The 17492-nt window shown below is 37.0% G+C and overlaps 1 protein-coding gene across 17 annotated transcripts in view; it reads left to right on the top strand.

The window, feature by feature from the left end:
• plekha6 (pleckstrin homology domain containing, family A member 6) overlaps positions 1–17492 on the top strand; it is a 118458-nt gene that overhangs the window by 64393 nt on the left and 36573 nt on the right. For 16 of the 17 annotated variants that reach the window (XM_077530550.1, XM_077530549.1, XM_077530562.1 and 13 more), the window contains exon 6: positions 3991–4091. In XM_077530550.1, the coding sequence (XP_077386676.1) occupies positions 3991–4091 (101 nt within the window). Of the gene's footprint in view, positions 1–3990; positions 4092–16409; positions 17374–17492 lie in introns of those variants that run through there. The other variant, XM_077530561.1, reaches the window with a different exon arrangement.

The raw sequence follows: 17492 nt of genomic DNA, 5'->3' as shown, positions 1-17492 counted from the left end.
TGAAAGGGCTATATAAATAAAGTTGAGTTGAGTTGAGTAGTGAATTAGGCGCTTCCGGATTGCTCCATTTTTACCGGTTAGCGCCGTGCAAAGGCCACGCAAACCTTGAGTGAATATGGCCCTATGTGTTTTGTAACGTCAACCACACTACAACCTCAGCCTCTTACTAACCCCAACTATTAGTGTCCCATGTAAAGACGTAACGTGTACAACCTCACTAAAAGCCTTACCCCAACCATTAGTCACGGTAACGATGAATTGACATACGTCAACACTAAAAAAACACTAAAATAATTGCATGTCTGTTTGCTTTGTAAGATAGACATTCGTCTGCCGATTAGGCGACTCGGGTTCGAGTCTCATGAACTCCACTTATGGTTCACTTGACTATTTTTTTGCTATTTACATGCCTGATAGAGGACGCTAAACTACAATACATAACACTTGATCTTATTTTGGTGCATGTTAAAACAACCGATATGGTCGTATTGTGGTGGAGGACTTGTTGGAGATTTTTGAGGTCAGAGTATTTGGGTTGCCTGCCACTGCTTCCCTCCGGAACAGCCCCCTTAATTCTAATGTTTTGTGTTGACCAACCTGAAGGGCGGCCCTTGCTGTTGACTCACCTCTGCAATGTGCTCGTCAGAGAGGACAAGTTACAAATGTTCAAGTTACTGCTTGTCTTGTGAGAGCTTTTGGTGAAGAGACAGTGGCTGAAAGTTAGCATGTATTTGATTCATTACGTGTAATGAATGATATCTGAATTCCTTTTAAAAGCTGAAAAGCCCAAGACAGAAATCATACAAAGTTAACAGACTAAACGTTACCATGTGCCATTTGCCCCAGCATATCATCCCATAACAATTGCTCACCTGGAAACAATAGATTTCTCTTGTTCTTTTGTGATTACGATGGCACTGCTTTGCAATGCAAAACATTAAAAATAGTGTGTACTGTAAGTATAATATTTATATAGTGAAGTAATACAAAAAAAAGAAAGAAAAACCATTAGGTCATGACTCGTATATTGTATTAATACCTTTTTACCTTCAATACTCTTTTATTTTGTAGGTGCCTTTTGCCTTTTAATTTCCAACATTACCTTATTCACTACAAGGTTATTAGTTAACGAAAACTAATGAAATAAATAAACTAGAATTGAAAAAAAATCAACCTTTCTTTTACCGAATAAAATAAAAATGGAAACACCTTTTTAAAAAAGAAAAACGAAAAGAAAAAAAGAAAACTAACGGAAATTTTACAATAATAATAATAATAATAATCATAATAATAATAATAGTAATAATAATAATAATAATAATCATAATCATAATAATACATTTTATTTAAAGGCGCCTTTCTTGGCATTCGAGGACAGCATACAAAATGTTAACTTACATTTAAAAAAACAACACTAAAAAGTACAATGAAAGAAATGAATTTACAACAACAGGAACAGGGAGAAGGCAGTTTTAAAAAGGTGTCTTTTTAGTTGTGATTTGAAAGGGGTGAAATAATCTATGTTTCTGAGTTGGAGTGGTAGTTATAAATTAGCTAAAACTGTAATTACAGTGAAAATATTTATTTTTGTCTTTGCCAATTAATATCATGTACAGTATGAGCTTTGGGGGTTCATTTGAAATGTATTGTTTTCTCTCTGGGCGGCACGGTAGTCGAGTGGTTAGCACGTCGGCTTCCCAGTTCTGAGGTCTCCGGTTCGAGTCCAGGCTCGGACCTTCCTGGGTGGAGTTTGCATGTTCTCCCCGTGTCCGCGTGGGTCTTCTCCGGGTACTCCGGTCTCCTCCCACATTCCAAAGACATGCATGGCAGGTTAATTGGGCGCTCCGAATTGTCCCTAGGTGTGCGTGTGAGTGTGGATGATTGTTCGTCTCTGTGTGCCCTGCGATTGGTTGGCAACCAGTCCAGGGTGTCCCCTGCCTACTGCCCAGAGCCAGCTGAGATAGGCGCCAGCAGCCCCCGTGACCCTTGTGAGGAATAAGCGGTCAAGACAATGGATGGATGGATGGATGTTTTCTCTCTCTCTCTCTCTCTCTCTCTCTCTCTCTCTCTCTCTCTCTCTCTCTCGCAACATATTGTATGGTGGTGTCCTTGACTGCCAAGAAAGCCGCCTCTAAATATAATGCATTATTCTTATTATGTGACTGCTGCCCGCAAAGCAGAAATCATAATAATTATTATTATTATCATTATTATTATTATTATTATTATTAGTAGTAGTAGTAGTAGTAGTAGTAGTAGTAGCATTATTATTATTTATAATAATTTTATTTTGATATTACTACATCCGTAGCTATAGAAGGAAGGTCAGTTGTTTGAGAATTGTTTACTTTATCACACAATACTTAGTGACATTTTTTCATCTTGCGCAAAACAAATATTCCATATATTAAAAACCAAAAACTAATCCTAAAAGTATATATTAAAGCAAATTATTTTTGAAAAAATGAAAACTAATCAAAACTAACAAACCTGCTCTAAAAACTAATTAAACACCTTAATTTTAAAAACAAAAGTCAAAATAAAATAAAACCCAACTATAATGGAAAATCCAAAAATATTACAACCTGGATTCGTGGTTATGGAGGGGCCTTCTCGAGATGTTCCTGCTAAGGGTGCTCCTTTTATCTAGGGTTATTCACGCTGAATTTGTTTAAAGCTCATTTCCATATAAGTCATATAAGTCAGTCGTCATAGGTTTTACGACACACGCCCTTCCTGACTCCAACCGTCCGTGTATATATCAGGGCTTGGGGCCAGCTGAATTGGGCTAGCTTGCCCCCAGGGCCGAGGTTAAAATAATGATCACGTCTGCTGCTGCGATGGAAAGGAAATAAGTGGCCCATTCACACACTGGTGACAGAGTCTGGAGTAATCAATATTTTGCTGGAGGATGATTAAAAAGTGGACTTTTGAGTAAAAAAAAGGGATCACAGCATCTATCAAAACGGATTTGTATTGACACATGGTGATATAACTTCTGATGGTTTGAACAGGATTCACGCAATATATTTGTGGATTTTTTTTTTGTGGCATTTTCTGCTCATGAATGTTTATCAAACAAAACAATAATATGCCTTTACTTTTAATATAGAGGCCAGTAATTGAACGTAATGATCTCAGACACAAGGAAGAAAGCAGAGGTGTGTCTGCTGTCCCAATATCACGAATGCACTCACGTGTACATGACGCTGAATTGGTGCAGACGAACAGCAGGTACAGCTGGCTGGTGCCCGAAATTCCTGCTGCACTGACTCACATGGGCTGATCGTTGTCTTGCGCGCGCGTGCGCACAATTACCCCCCACAAACACACGCACTCACACGCAAACAACGAACATGCGCGCACACACAAAGGAGGGATCTGTGGATTGTATGATTGCACAAACCCAACCCCCTCTTTGAGATCTCTCTCTCTCTCTCTCTCTCTCTCTCTCTCTCTCTCTCTCTCTCTCTCTCTCTCTCTCTCTCTCTCTCTCTCTCTCTCTCTCTCTCTCTCTCTCTCTTTCTCTCTCTCTCTTCCTCAATACACACATACAAACGCACACCAGTCAGCAGCAGGACGGTTGGCCATGCAGAGATACACATTCAGAGAATAAAAGGTAGGACAAAATGGGGGGGAAAAAATCCATTTGTGGACCTCTTAAGAAATCATACTGACATTCATTATTCATTCAACATGAGTGGCTTTCTTCTACAGTGTATTTATGACCACTGATTTCTGGTGTGTGGGAGATATTAAGTGCTTATCACAGAGACCATTTTTGAATGGACCACAATGGATATCTATTCTCGGAAGCTGTCACCATGGTTAAAAGTGTATTCCAGAAATAGAGTCAGTCAAATAGCGCCGTCTTCTCCTGACTTTCCAAAAAGCTTACCAGTTTTTGTTGCAGACTTCCAGTGCAGGTCTGACCCTGTTCCTTTGACACTCAGTGAGATGTTTTCAAAGCTATCGTTTTGTTCTTCACAGATGAGAAGGAGGACAATGTGCTAGGGAGTTTGCCTCTGCTCAGTTTCCGGATTGGAGGAGTGCAGCCTTCGGATAACATCACCCGCAAGTTTGCCTTTAAGGTCAGTAACACCCATGCACACGGACACACGCTGTTAACTTCCGTTTCATGTCAGAAATGTCACTCGTACCAGACAACATCATTTCAGTAAAATTATGGAACGAAGCAGTTCAAAACATATACTGTGTATTATTTCTATTTTCATAGCTATGCAGTATGTGGGAATATGCACTGGCTGTTTTTCCCACAGCATATGATCCAAATGTAAAAAACAAAAAAAAACAAAAAAAAAACAAGAGAAACAATGTAAGTGCATATTGCGCAAGCAGCATTTACTGATGTTTGCGTTCTTTGGTTGCGTTGCTGTGGTTAAACGAAGGATGATTATTTGGTTTTGATTGACAAGTACGGTAGATGCGGACTTCATGGCTGATTCACATGGTGTTATTTATAGCTGAAGAATACCCCTTTGGGAACCAGCTTTCATATTGAAGTGTTTTGTCATCAGAGTACAGTTTTTGCAAAGTTTACATTTGTTTTTTTGGAACAGTATTAGCAGGGTCAGAATTGCAGTACAGTATATTTACTTTGTTGTGCAACTTGATTGAGCAAATACATTTTGGCCCACCATACCTGATGTGTATGCAGGTTCATACCAGTGTTCTCAACTGGTTATTTTCAGCAAGTAATTAATGAGGCTTGTTCAAAATTGATTGATTGATTGATTGATTGATTGATTGGTTTTTATTTGGTGATAACAGACAACATATACTTCCAATCACTTAGTCAGGTATCACGAGGATAAAAACACAATAAAGCCAGAATGCTTATTTCCATTGTGGTCCTCAACACATAGCATGACAAAAAACAAGAAACATAAAAGGACAACATCCTTTCATCAGCAAAGACTAATAAGATAAAATTTCAAAAGTCAAACATTCAAATAAAAAAATAAAAAATACAAATATATAGATTTTTTAAAAACATTAATTAAAACTCTTTGACTGCCAAAGACGTTTCATGAAGATTAGTAAAATTCCAATGAATGGAATGTGATCTTTCATTTCGCAGCCACATTGTATATGTAGTAAAGGCAAACAATATTCTTTTTGCCTTGAAATTTGAGTTAAAATGATCAAAAGCGGCTGGCACTGTGGATTTTTTTGTTTTGTTTTTATAACGCCTGGCAGTCAAAGAGTTAACGTTTCTCTACCCTTAACCAATTTAATTTTTTTAAATCAGATCCTGCAGAGTATTTCAACCAGTATATAATAATATCACATTGAGCAGGGTCTGATAACTGACATGTTTACGCTAATGATAATAAGGTCACTAATTTTTAAATTATATCTGTTAAAAGGTTAAGCTGAAACATGTTCCTATAACCAATTGTATCTTCTTTTTAAGTGAATTTCTTTAACAAATAAGTCATCTCAACATCTACCATTTTTCTCGAGCGCTGAAATGTATTACTCTTTAAGTATACAGTAGGAAGGTTACTTAAAAAGAATCTTAAAAAATAAAATAAATCCCATATATGCACTGCTTAAGTTCTAACCATGGAGCCTTCTGTGTCTCTTGTTGTGTGAGAAAGGAATAAATCTTTATTGAAAGTGTTCGTCAGCATCTGTTGTGAAACATACAAAGTGACAGATCTGGGCAGCCCTTTACATTTGTTGCAATCAGTGTTTGGCATCATGAGTTTCCTTCACCTTGCAGGACATTTTGTTCTTTTTGTTGACTCTTCTTTCATTGCATATCCAGCATGGGAGCAAAGTCCAGCACATGCCGCACACACTTCCTTGTACACCTGCAGCTGGGTTTGCTATGGCAAATAGACTTAGCATGGACTGCCTGCCATGGGGTTCACTTCATCGATATTGCTGATTGGACACTTAGTACTGTTTACTGTCTAGTCCGACTGTGCAATGAAGTTAATATTAACAGGGATCAACTGTATTTGATTGTACACTTTCAAAATATTTGAAATATAAGCCACAAAGCAAAATAGAAATACATCAAAGATTAAATGTAGTGATGAGTTTTAAATGTCAGAAAATAGTACATCTAGAAATAATATGATACAGCATTTGAAGTCGTCCATATTAGGCTGAACAATGCTGACAGCTACATCTTGATCATAGAAAAGGTTGTCTAATTTTAAACAAACGCGCACAGTACAGAGAATCATCACTATTCTCAGAGCTTCAGGACAATGACTCACCATGAATAGCAAAAATGATCAAATGTTGGATGCCCCACCTAAAATTTCTCAAGACCATCCACACAAACACAGGAAGAACATGCAAACTCCACACAGGAAGGCCGAAGCCCTGATTTGAACCCCCAACCACAGAACTGTAAGGTGGAGGTGCTAACCACAAATCCTCCGTGCTGCCGCATGAATGCCTCCTTTTTTAAATACATACAGTGTGTATCGCAAACAACTCTTTGGCAATTACTGTTCCTCATAATCTGCGGGCAGCCTTTAATAGTTAAAGGCTGTGAGGGTTTACCACACTTCTTTAATTAACCTCTCAATGCTGGCCAGCCCTCCGTCAATACAGTACCTATACCGTGGTACAAGCGGACTTTGCTGTGTCTTAGGTGTCTACAAGAAACACAGACACGAATCAGTGTGGATGTGAGTTTGTTACCTTTCCTTTAAGTCCTTAATAATTCTGCAATTATGTTACAATTAATCATCCATCCATTTTCTTGACCGCTTATTCCTCACAAGGGTCGCAGGGGGTGCTGGAGCCTATCTCAGCTGGCTTCGGGCAGTAGGTGGGGTACACCCTGAACTGGTTGCCAGCGAGTCGCAGGGCACACAGAGACGAACAATCATCCACGCTCACACTCACACCTCGGAACAATTCAGAGCGCCCAATTAACCTGCCATGCATGTCTTTGGAATGTGGGAGGAGAACGGAGTACCCGCACGCAGAGAACATGCAAACTCCACCCAGGGGAAGGCCGGAGCCTGGACCCAAGTCCACAGAACTGGGAGGCGGACGTGCTAACCACTCGCTTGAGCAAACTAGTTTAAAAAAAATCAACCAAAGTATTGCACAAGCCATACCCAGATGTTACAGAAAAGGCACACTTTATGAAGACATACACTGCAGTATATACATCTTTTAATATTTGGGATTCATATTTGACAAGATTTTTTATCATTAAAAATAGGTGTGGATATATACTCTAAAAAGAGAATTGTTGAACCAATTTAAGTAAAAAGAATTGTTGACCAACTTAATTGAATTGGTTCAAGTGGTAATTAATATATTAAGTTTAATGAACGCAAGTGATTAAACCTTGTAATTAAACTTTATATGTTGACTTGGATTAATTTAATTCAATTGTGTGTTACCACTTGAACCAATTCAATTAAATTGGTCAAAAATTCTCTTTTGTACATATATTCCCAAGTCCTCTCTAAGCAAGTATTGTTATGATGCTTCAGACACAGCTTTTTCCGGAAGTTTATATTTACAGTGAAGCAAACTGACTTTATATGATTTTAATTAATTTTATATCTTGGGAAAACATATTTTCCAAGCAGAATTAGTTGAGAATATAACCACTCAGCCGCCGTGCCGCTACAATTAATCAGTGCACAGAAATCCAAAGTTGTACTTCCTCAGCCCTGTAGCACAGGAAGCATCATTGATTGTTGCATCAACAATGACACAAATTGATTTGAAATGTGCAGCACAGTAGAATGGTGGTTTGCATTGTTGCCTCCCAGCAATATCATTTTGGTTTTGACTATGTCACCTATCTTCCTACAGTATGTGGAGTTACATTTTCTCTCCGTACTTGCATTGGTACGATCCATGTGTTCCTGTTTAGTCCCACAATCCAAAATGTATGTTAGCTTAATTGAAAACTCTGCATTTGTATGCGTGTCAAGAGAATAGTTGTCTGTCCATTTGCATCAGCACTGTGATTGACTGGTGATCAGTCCAGGGTGTTTTCAGCCTTTAACCTTCAGTCTGCTTGAATAGGCTCGCTGAACAGCCCTGAACAGAATAGGCACTATAGGATGGATAATTAATGGATGAAGTGGATGGATAATTAGTAATTTAATTGAACATTACTTTAATTCACATAGGCCACTGCTTTGTTTACCTTGTTCCACTTTCCGGGTGACATATTGAAGTAAAAGTCTATCTTTGAGCACAACAGTAATGTTTCATACATCTGCCACATTACTATCATTCGCCAGATTATTTTTTATTTTGTTATGCGCTCCATTAATTTGTACAGAAGTGTCGAACTGCCAATGCAACCGTACTGAATGTACTGATAAAGCCGTTCAAATGGCTTGGCAAAATCGCCCAAACATATTAATAAAGTTGTTCGAATGGCTTGGTAAAGTCATTTGAATGTCTTGGTAGAATGTAGGCCAAATGCACAATTGCACATGCACAAGTCAATACTGCATGGCAATATGGGAAAAATTGAATGTGCTGCTGTTGTTTTTTTTTATTTTTTTGCATTTAGCCTATGTTTTAGCAACCCGTTCGAAGGGCTTATCCATACCTTCAAATGGCTTTACTAAAGGTTTGAACGGCTTCACCAAAACATAACCCATTCAAAACTGTTTACTCCACATTGGCAGTTGCATGCTTCTGTAAGTTTGTCATTTGTACAGTAAGGACCTCGTGTTTGTTGGTGCTGCCATACACATCCCAATCACGTGGAATGGTTTGTTACTCCCTATGATCCAAGATCCATGTCCCCATTGCTTTTTGGGGTGTTTAATCCATGCCGTCAAAGTTGATTTGTTGTTGACAGACTTGTAGTGTAACCTCTTTTACAATACCCTGGCTACTATTCAAGTAGTGACACATGTCCATACATCACTGTGTAGTGATTTTTTGCTGCTTCTTGAGTTTGAGCAGTGGTCTTTAACCAGGTTTGGGGTACAGAACCCCACCAGGTTCCTATGCACATTCACCGATGTCATGACTTGGGTCATGCAGGGGTAATGTTTGGGTCTTGACTCATGTCTGGGATCATGCCAGGGTTAAGTTTGAGTTCATGACCTGTTAAGTTTGGGTTCATGACCGTGAGGTCAAGTGTCTGTTTTGTACTGATGTAACCATCATCTGGTTTCAATTGGAAAAACTCTATGTGATGTTATGTGATGTCAGGACCGATGTGGTGTCAATCTTTAATGCTTTTGGTGATGTCTGGACCTGTGTGATGTCAATCTTTAATCCTTTACTTAGTCACAACCAATCAGATCGATTCACTGTCTGTGGTAGCAGTCTGAGAAGTGTGTGTGTTTGCCGGATTATTGCTTTCTGTCTCTCTGTGCAACTCTCTTTGTTTCTCGTCTAGTCAAGTTTGTTCTACGCTTCTCAATGTGAATAAATAGATAAAACCTCATTTGTGTCTGCGCTTTGGGATCCAACCTTCAGCACGTAACAACTGAACTCTTCATTATTGAAAAATAAAATGGGATTTTTTTCTTTGTTCAAATTCAAGACATCGTTTTAGGGTTTATTTATCCATCCATTTTCTTAGCCGCTTCTTCTCATAAGGGTTGCGGAGGTGCTGGAGCCTATCCCAGCTGGCTCCGGGCAGTAGGCTGGGTACACCCTGAACTGGTTGCCAGCCAATCCAGGGGTTTAGGGTTTACTGGTCAACAAAATAAACAGAAAGAGTAGCCTTTTCATTCAGTCTGTCTCTCTTCACCTTGAATTCAGAAAGTGTTGTGTTCTTGTATTCCCTATGCAGCTTAAGTGTTCCTTTAGTTTTGTTAGGTAGCTAGTTGTGCTGGATTAGAGTTGCTCAGTTTGGCATTACAAATCATGTGGTTAGGACTCAATATTTATAAGAGCACTTTAAAACAACCTGTTTTCTTCAGATGGAACCCAGGGGGAAAAGGTACAATAAAAGCAGCAGAGGCCCCAGAATTGAACCCTGTGGAACACCATGCATTCTATTATACATGTGAATTCATATCGCATATATTCATCTGACCTATTTATTTATTTATTTATTTTGCTCAACATAATATGTAGGGATTACAATAATAAAGAAATCACATGACATACCATCACAACAGCCACAAGTCGAGTACTGAGCACACCAAATTCCCCGCAGCACAGATAGGCCAATAAATCATTGGCCAAGCCGGTTGTACCATCACGAATCATTTGAGACGGATGTGTGTCTTGACCTCTGCCGAGCCCCTGAGACTGACTCACCAAACCCATGGTGGTTCGGGCGAACCAATGTTCAGAATCGCTGATTCAGAGTTTACTATTAGTAAACGTTTGTGTCCAAGCGTTTGTGTTTTAAAACTTCAACTGAACATGTTTAATTTGTTCCATTATTATTCTATTAAATCTTAGTCTTTTGGGTCATTTATGGGGCCATTATTGTAGCAAAACTATTTACAAATGCGTACTTGTATCCACAAATATGTAAAAAGAATTTGTATCTGTAACCAAAGTTGCAAATGTGTAACGAGAATCTACAAATATGTAACTGAAGTCACAAATACATTAACCATCATACATTTGTGATTTGAGCTATGTATTTGTAGATTTGCGTTACACATTTATGACTTCAGTCACACATTTGTAGATTTGGTTTACGCATTTGTGACTTCAGTCACTCATTTGTAGATACTTGTTACACATTTGTGACTTTGGTTATGGAAACTCTTTGGTTAAATTATTTTTACTTACTTGTGGATTGAAATACGCAGTTGTAAAGGGTTTTGCTACAATTTTGGCCTCATAATTGGTACAGGTTACAGTTTACATGATGTAACAAAGGTCTTGTCTAAATTTTACAAAGTCCCTCAGGCTGTCATTGAGGGGGATCATGTTCCCACCTGTCTTTTCCAAAGCTGACTGAACCAACTACTTCTGCATATATGACATGTAATCTATGTAAAATGACCCAACATATGACACATGAGAAAATGAGCAAACTGGGGGAGATTTATTGGTACATCTCCAACATCAGTAAAAAAAAAAAATTATGTTTTGATTTGAACAATATTAAAACTGACTATTTGCCAATGAACTTTTATCCGTTTACCGTACACGATTGTCTGTATATAAGTCTAGCAATATTGTTATGAATTATGTGCCACCTTTGTGTGCACTTCCTAAATGCTAAACTAATCATAAAAAATATATATATTTCATGGAATGGTGTTATCATACTGACAACGCTTGCTCAATAAATTGGCTTAGCTAATTATTTGAGCTTCACAACTATTGTCAGAACCCAGGAGGAAAAATCAAATTGATTGTTTATTATCACTTTTAATACTAATTGTATACCAGTCATTAGTCCTCCCTAAAAGATTGCAAATGGCCTTGACTGAGAAGATGTTGTTGCCAGCATGTTTTTCCCTTGATTCACTCATTTTTTTTTTCTCTTTTCACTCAAATTAATGGCAGAGCAATATGTGCCACTACATGGCAGGGTTGCCATGACCTCAGATGACCAGCTATGCTGTAAATGAAATTCGGTCAAAGCTTTTCTGACTCATGCTCATGGAGCAAATGTTAATGAGTCAACAATATTATGTAATACTTGAGAGATAAATTTTCCCCAAATTTCATCTCAATCTGTCAAGCGAATATCCCACACAAAATGTTTAATTGGTAGCGTACAGTATATATTTTTTCATCAGACAGTGTGATATGAATCTACATCATACCTAAATCCTATTTGAATGAAATCTGGGTTCATGTTATATAGTGAAACATGTCCAACTCTATCACCACAGACTAGTGACTTTAAAGAGTTGTTTGATTTCTGCCATTCTATTGTGGAGTTCTCAAAACCTGTTGTACCTGCAACTTTTAAACCTTGGCTCTACAGACAGGGGTGTGTTCATAGCCAGAGGACATCTTGTGAGGAGAAAACATGTCAACTGTCGTCTGATTAAAAGCATTTCAGTTCTTAACTCTTTGACTGCCAAAAACAAAATCACGATTCGTAAAATCATGATGTATGCTGCCATAAATGTTAAATGTTGTCAACTGTTGCCATCTGTTTTCTTTTTTTCTTTTTTCTTTTTTTTAATCAATGGCCAGTTCACCGTCTAAGTGCAGCGCTACCTGGTCAATGAGTTGTGGAATCAAAAACACCCACTAACTATGGCCAGCAGATGGCAGCATTATATCTCGTTACAATGGGCTGCCGGTGTATGAAATTACAATGAAGCATGACGGAATCTGATGAAATAGAATCTTTTCAAGGGTGATGTGAATGATCAAAGCCTTTGTCAAATTAAACCTAATTCACAGAATGTCACTAAACAAACAAAAAAAATATATTAGTGTCAAAGTCACTGTTGTGTAGAAAATGTATCTTTTCACAAGAAGCCTATTTTCTCCTTATCTTTTCAATTTTCGCTAAATGCCATTCAAATTACAGAATAAGGTAGAAACATACTTTTTTTTTGTTATGAAAGAATGTAATGCGATCTTTCATTTTGTACCCACATTGTATATGTAGTAAAAGCACACAATATTCGGTTTTGCCTTGAAAGATGAGTTAAAATGCTCGAAATCGGTTGGCACTGTGGCGGTTGTTTTGTTTTTGTTTTTTATAACGTGTGGCAGTAAAAGAGTTAAGGTGGACATATTAAGAAAGTATTTAGCTGTCTGAAGCCACTGTAAGCGAACTATCCCGAGTTTTGCTGATTTGTGACATCACCTGCAGCACAATGTGTGTGTGAGTGTAGGTACATATTTCTGTGTACAAAAGGTCTGTCTCACATTACTCCATAGTGTTAAATCTGCGGGTGTGTTTGTGTGACTTTTGTGGGCAGTGCAGGTATGCCTCACCCTTGTAGCCTATCGTTGAAAAGAAATATCAGCATGTGAAAAACAAGCAGTTGCGCCTCCCCTCCTCCAAAAAAATCTGCTGTGATTGGTTGGTGATAAAACATCAGCTGGGATATGCTCCAGCTCAGCTATTGACCCAAATGACATAGCCAATCACATTCACACTCACATTAAATGGGAGTCGGTAGACGTGTCAAATACAGTTAAATTTATAGAGAGTTTATAATCAGATGGTCTAGTACAGTGGTGTCCAAACTACGGCCCGGGGGCCATTTGCCCGCCATCCATTTTTCAGTGGCCAGCGACATATGCTAAAAATGGCATTTGACTCAGTTCAAATAAAATAAACAAAACAAAAATGTTTGGAGATGGTCAAAGTAAGAAGGGAGGGTATCGAAAAACAGGCGCCATTAAAGATTAATTTAGTTAATAAAAACACAAAATAAAATTCAAAAAATAATATTGTTACCAAAATAAAATAAAACCGAAAATGCTTTTTAAAAAACGAAAACTAACTGAAACTACATTTTATGTTGACAAAACTAACTAAAACTAACTATAATTATAGCAAATGTCCTTCGTTTTAGTCTTTGGTAATTCATTTAATGCATGAGCCTTTGGGGATAATTTTAAATGTGATTTTAGTAGATTTATTTTTATATCAACCGGAATAATGACGTTTGAAAGTATGTCACACAGAAGTAACGTCATCTACCCGCAGCCAATAGAAAAGCACCAAAAGATGACGTTGCTCCCATGGTGTTTTTTAAATATTGCGCATAAGTAATACACTTTGTTTTTTTAACTAATACTGAAACTAACAAATTAAACTAAAACTAAGCATTTTTTAAATAACTAAACTAATAAAAACTAACAGAACCACCCTGAAAACTAATAAAAACTAACTAAAATGAAAAATCCCTAAACTATAATAACCCTACTGCCATATTACACATAAATTGCTTTATATACTGTAGCATTTTTCTAAATATGCAAAAGAACAAATAAATTATTTGTACAATTTTTATTACTAAACACAATTTCTCTTCATAACTTTATGTGGCCCTTGCGTCCTTCTGATTTTCTGTATGTGGCCCTCAAATGAAAAAGTTTGGACACCCCTGGTCTAGTATTTATTTATTTATTTATTTATCTGTTTGTTTGTTTGTTTGTTTGTTTGTTTGTTTGTTTGTTTGTTCTTATTCATTTATTTATTTATTTTTGCTGATGTTTTTTTTACTGATACGACTTGTATTTTTGAACTGTTCCCTTCATCTTGGCTAAAGCCCCAATTGCCTCCGAAAACCGTCCCCAATTGCATGATGGCTTCCACCACCATGCATTATCGGTGTTGTGTTCTTTCAGTGATGAACACTGTTATGTTTGTGCCAAGCATACAGTCTGGAATTCTGGCCAAAAAGTTCAGTCGTGGTTTAATATAGCTCTATTTCTTTGTTTTGAAACCAACGTTGAACTTTTTGTCAGAAACACACCATACCTACAGAGTATCTTGCTTTTAGGCTGTTAAGTCTTAACTTGGAGTTAATCAAGGCAAAACAGGGCAGATTTAGATGGTGTCCTGTGGCCGATTCAGAAAGTCAAATCTCACAACCTTTAATGCCATCTTTCCTTAACCGTTGTTTGATTCGAGAGAAAGATGAAAAGGTACTTTCTTTGGAACACAGGAAACACTGTTTCAAATGAATTCGTCTCCACATTTCCGAACTGACATCATTGCTGGTATTGCTGACGTAAGTCTTTTGCTTGCGGACTTTACCTGCATTTACCCTTTACCTTTATACTAATTTTTTTTGTGAAGGATCACTGCTAATGTTTTTCATTTATTTTGTAATTGCCCATTGTCTAAGAAATAATGTAAAAGTGTTTATACGTAATTCTGTTTGTGTGGGAGTGTACCTTTCCTTTTGGTTGCAACATATATTTCATAGCCTCATTGACTATCCACTTGTGACATAAAAAAGGTTTACTATTTTTTTAATGAGTGTTTTTTTTTTTTTTTTTAAGTCTTGAGTGTAAAACTTGAGCATCTTTGCATAGTCATTTGTGATGGTTTACATTCACGGTCCACAGGAAAAAACATTTAATGTGCCATGCTCGCGTCAACACGAGGCACCAACAATACAGAAGTGAAAATAATAAATCAATATTACATTTTACATTCATTTAATTGGCCTCTTAGCTAACATATTTCATCCATTTAATTAAATTAAGTTCCCTGTCAAATACTTCAGTGGTCATGATCAGCTCTTTCCTTACATTTTCACATATATTTGGGCTTTATCCCCTAGATCAGGGTGGTCAAACTCATGTTAGCTCAGGGGCCGCATGTAGGAAAATATATTACCAAGTGGGCCGCATCGGTAAAATAACAGTATACAACTTAAAAATGATTGCCGTCAATTATACGCAGATTATTGCTATTTTTTGCCAGCCCTAAATGACGGAGCTCAACTGTAATCATATTGTTAAAAAAAATAATGCAAATGCAAATGGAACACTGAGTCCTGGACGTGTTAAAAGCGATCTGTTTTGCATATTTATATTGTTCCCAGAATGCATTGCGTGGCGTAGTTAATGACGTTATAAGGACGCTAATCCTTCTCATATCTATTTGTGTTAGCAGTAATTTAATTTGTGTCGTATTTAACACGTTTGTCGGTCTATGATTAAAAATAATAATAATTAAACAAACTGTAACTTTAAGTTGTGTGTAAAATAATGACATCCAGGACGATTCCCCCGTACATGTTGCATTGCTCATCTGAGGACTGCTTGTGAAGTTACAAATTGTATATATTTTGTTTGTGGCCGACTGATTAATTAGTCCGACATTTTTAAAAAAAAAATTATTTATTTTTTTAACTTTACAAAATCATCTCGCAGGCCGGATTAAACCCCTTTGCGGGCCTGATCCGGCCCGCGGGCCTTATGTTTGACACCACTGGCCTAGATAAATAAAATTATCATTTAGAAACTGCATTTTTTTTTGTTAGGTTTTTTTTTTTGTGTGTGACGTATTAATATTGAATTGGTAAGCTAAACCATTTAACTATGATAAATATGAAAAAAAAAGAAGACAAATATATATATATAAAAGAACGGGTAAGGAGCAAATATTTTTATTAGGGCACTTAATCATAATGATGCATATGGGATTTTTTAATGACACCCCTCCCCCCTTTTGTGCCACTTGGGAATAGAATAAAAAAAAAAAAGTGAGTCAACTGAACCATGCAGTGTATCAAACCTAATAATTTGCTACTGATATCTACCTTCCCTCACAGGAAGAATAAAGTGTCTGTCTGACTGTCTAACTTGAGATTAATTCAATTGAGTTCAAGTCCTCATTTACTGCTCATTTATTACTTGATATTATTATTCTTATTATCATCATCATCATCATCATCATTATTATTATTATTATTATTATTATTATTATTATTATTATTATTATTATTATTAGTAGTAGTAGTAGTAGTAGTAGTAGTAGTAGTAGTAGTAGTAGTAGTAGTAGTAGTATTTGTAGCACAGCTGTGAGAGGGACTGACTGGTGACCTGCTTTGATTTAGTATCTGTTCTACTGACAACACTTAGCCTAAAATAGAATGTTCTTCACACACATTTAGAAGATTAAAAATACACATTTGATTTAAACTGTCCTGTATTTTAATTGTGCACTGTATAATTGTAACAATTATAATCTAAGTGTGTTTGTGTCAACTACTAATTCTTATTCCTTGCATCTTTGCTTCCTTCTGAATTCACTAAAGGTGAACTCAAGGAACAATGACGAACAAAGGATAAACGCATGCACACACATGCACACACGCCCCTCCTCTGTTGCTAGGCTACTGCTGGGTGGTACCGTGTAGTCAGTCAGGCCATTGCATCACAGCACTGTCACTGGAGTAGGCGGAACATATTTGTGTTCCAAGCTGGAAGAAAACATGTTTATTAAACCTGTTTAATTGTGACACAATTTCCTTCTGTTGCTATTACTGCATATTGTATCAATGTACAGTTCAACCATGCTCTGTATTCTTGAAATGCAAGTGTTAAATAATTGCAATTCATTTCAAGATCATAGGAGCAGGAGATAAGATGTAAGGAGTCGCTGAAAGAATTCTTATCTTATTCTCTTCTTTGGTTCTGCTGCCATCTGGTGGTCATTGTTACAAATTACAAGTGTGAGTGGTATGAACTGGAAGGGATTGACATCAGAATAGATACTGCTGTATTTAGACAGGTTTTATAGTTTAGTGTGGAGACTGTGTTTTTTCTTCTTTTTTTTTTCCAGTGTAAATTTGAAAGCCGTTTCAGTTTTTTTCAACACACACAAAACCTTTTACATTTAAGACTCAACAAGAACTTTGTAATTCCAACCTGTAAACTTGACCCCTTCCTTGTCTCTTCTTCCATCCATATTGTATTTACCCAAAACCCCGTGAGCTCTACCGGCCTTGTTTCCTGTTTGGGTATAAAAGTAAAGTAGGTACAAGCCGTGATTGTTTATCTTATTAACTCTTATGTATGCATATATGCATGCAGCATGCCAATTTATATTATAGTGCATGTTCTATCGTTACTTTTTGTAATAATAACGTGAA

This window comes from Festucalex cinctus, chromosome 8 (assembly GCF_051991245.1).
Source record: "Festucalex cinctus isolate MCC-2025b chromosome 8, RoL_Fcin_1.0, whole genome shotgun sequence".
NCBI lineage: Eukaryota > Metazoa > Chordata > Actinopteri > Syngnathiformes > Syngnathidae > Festucalex > Festucalex cinctus.
The sequence above is the reverse complement of the archived record's forward strand: the minus strand, read 5'-3'. Positions and strand labels throughout refer to the sequence as shown.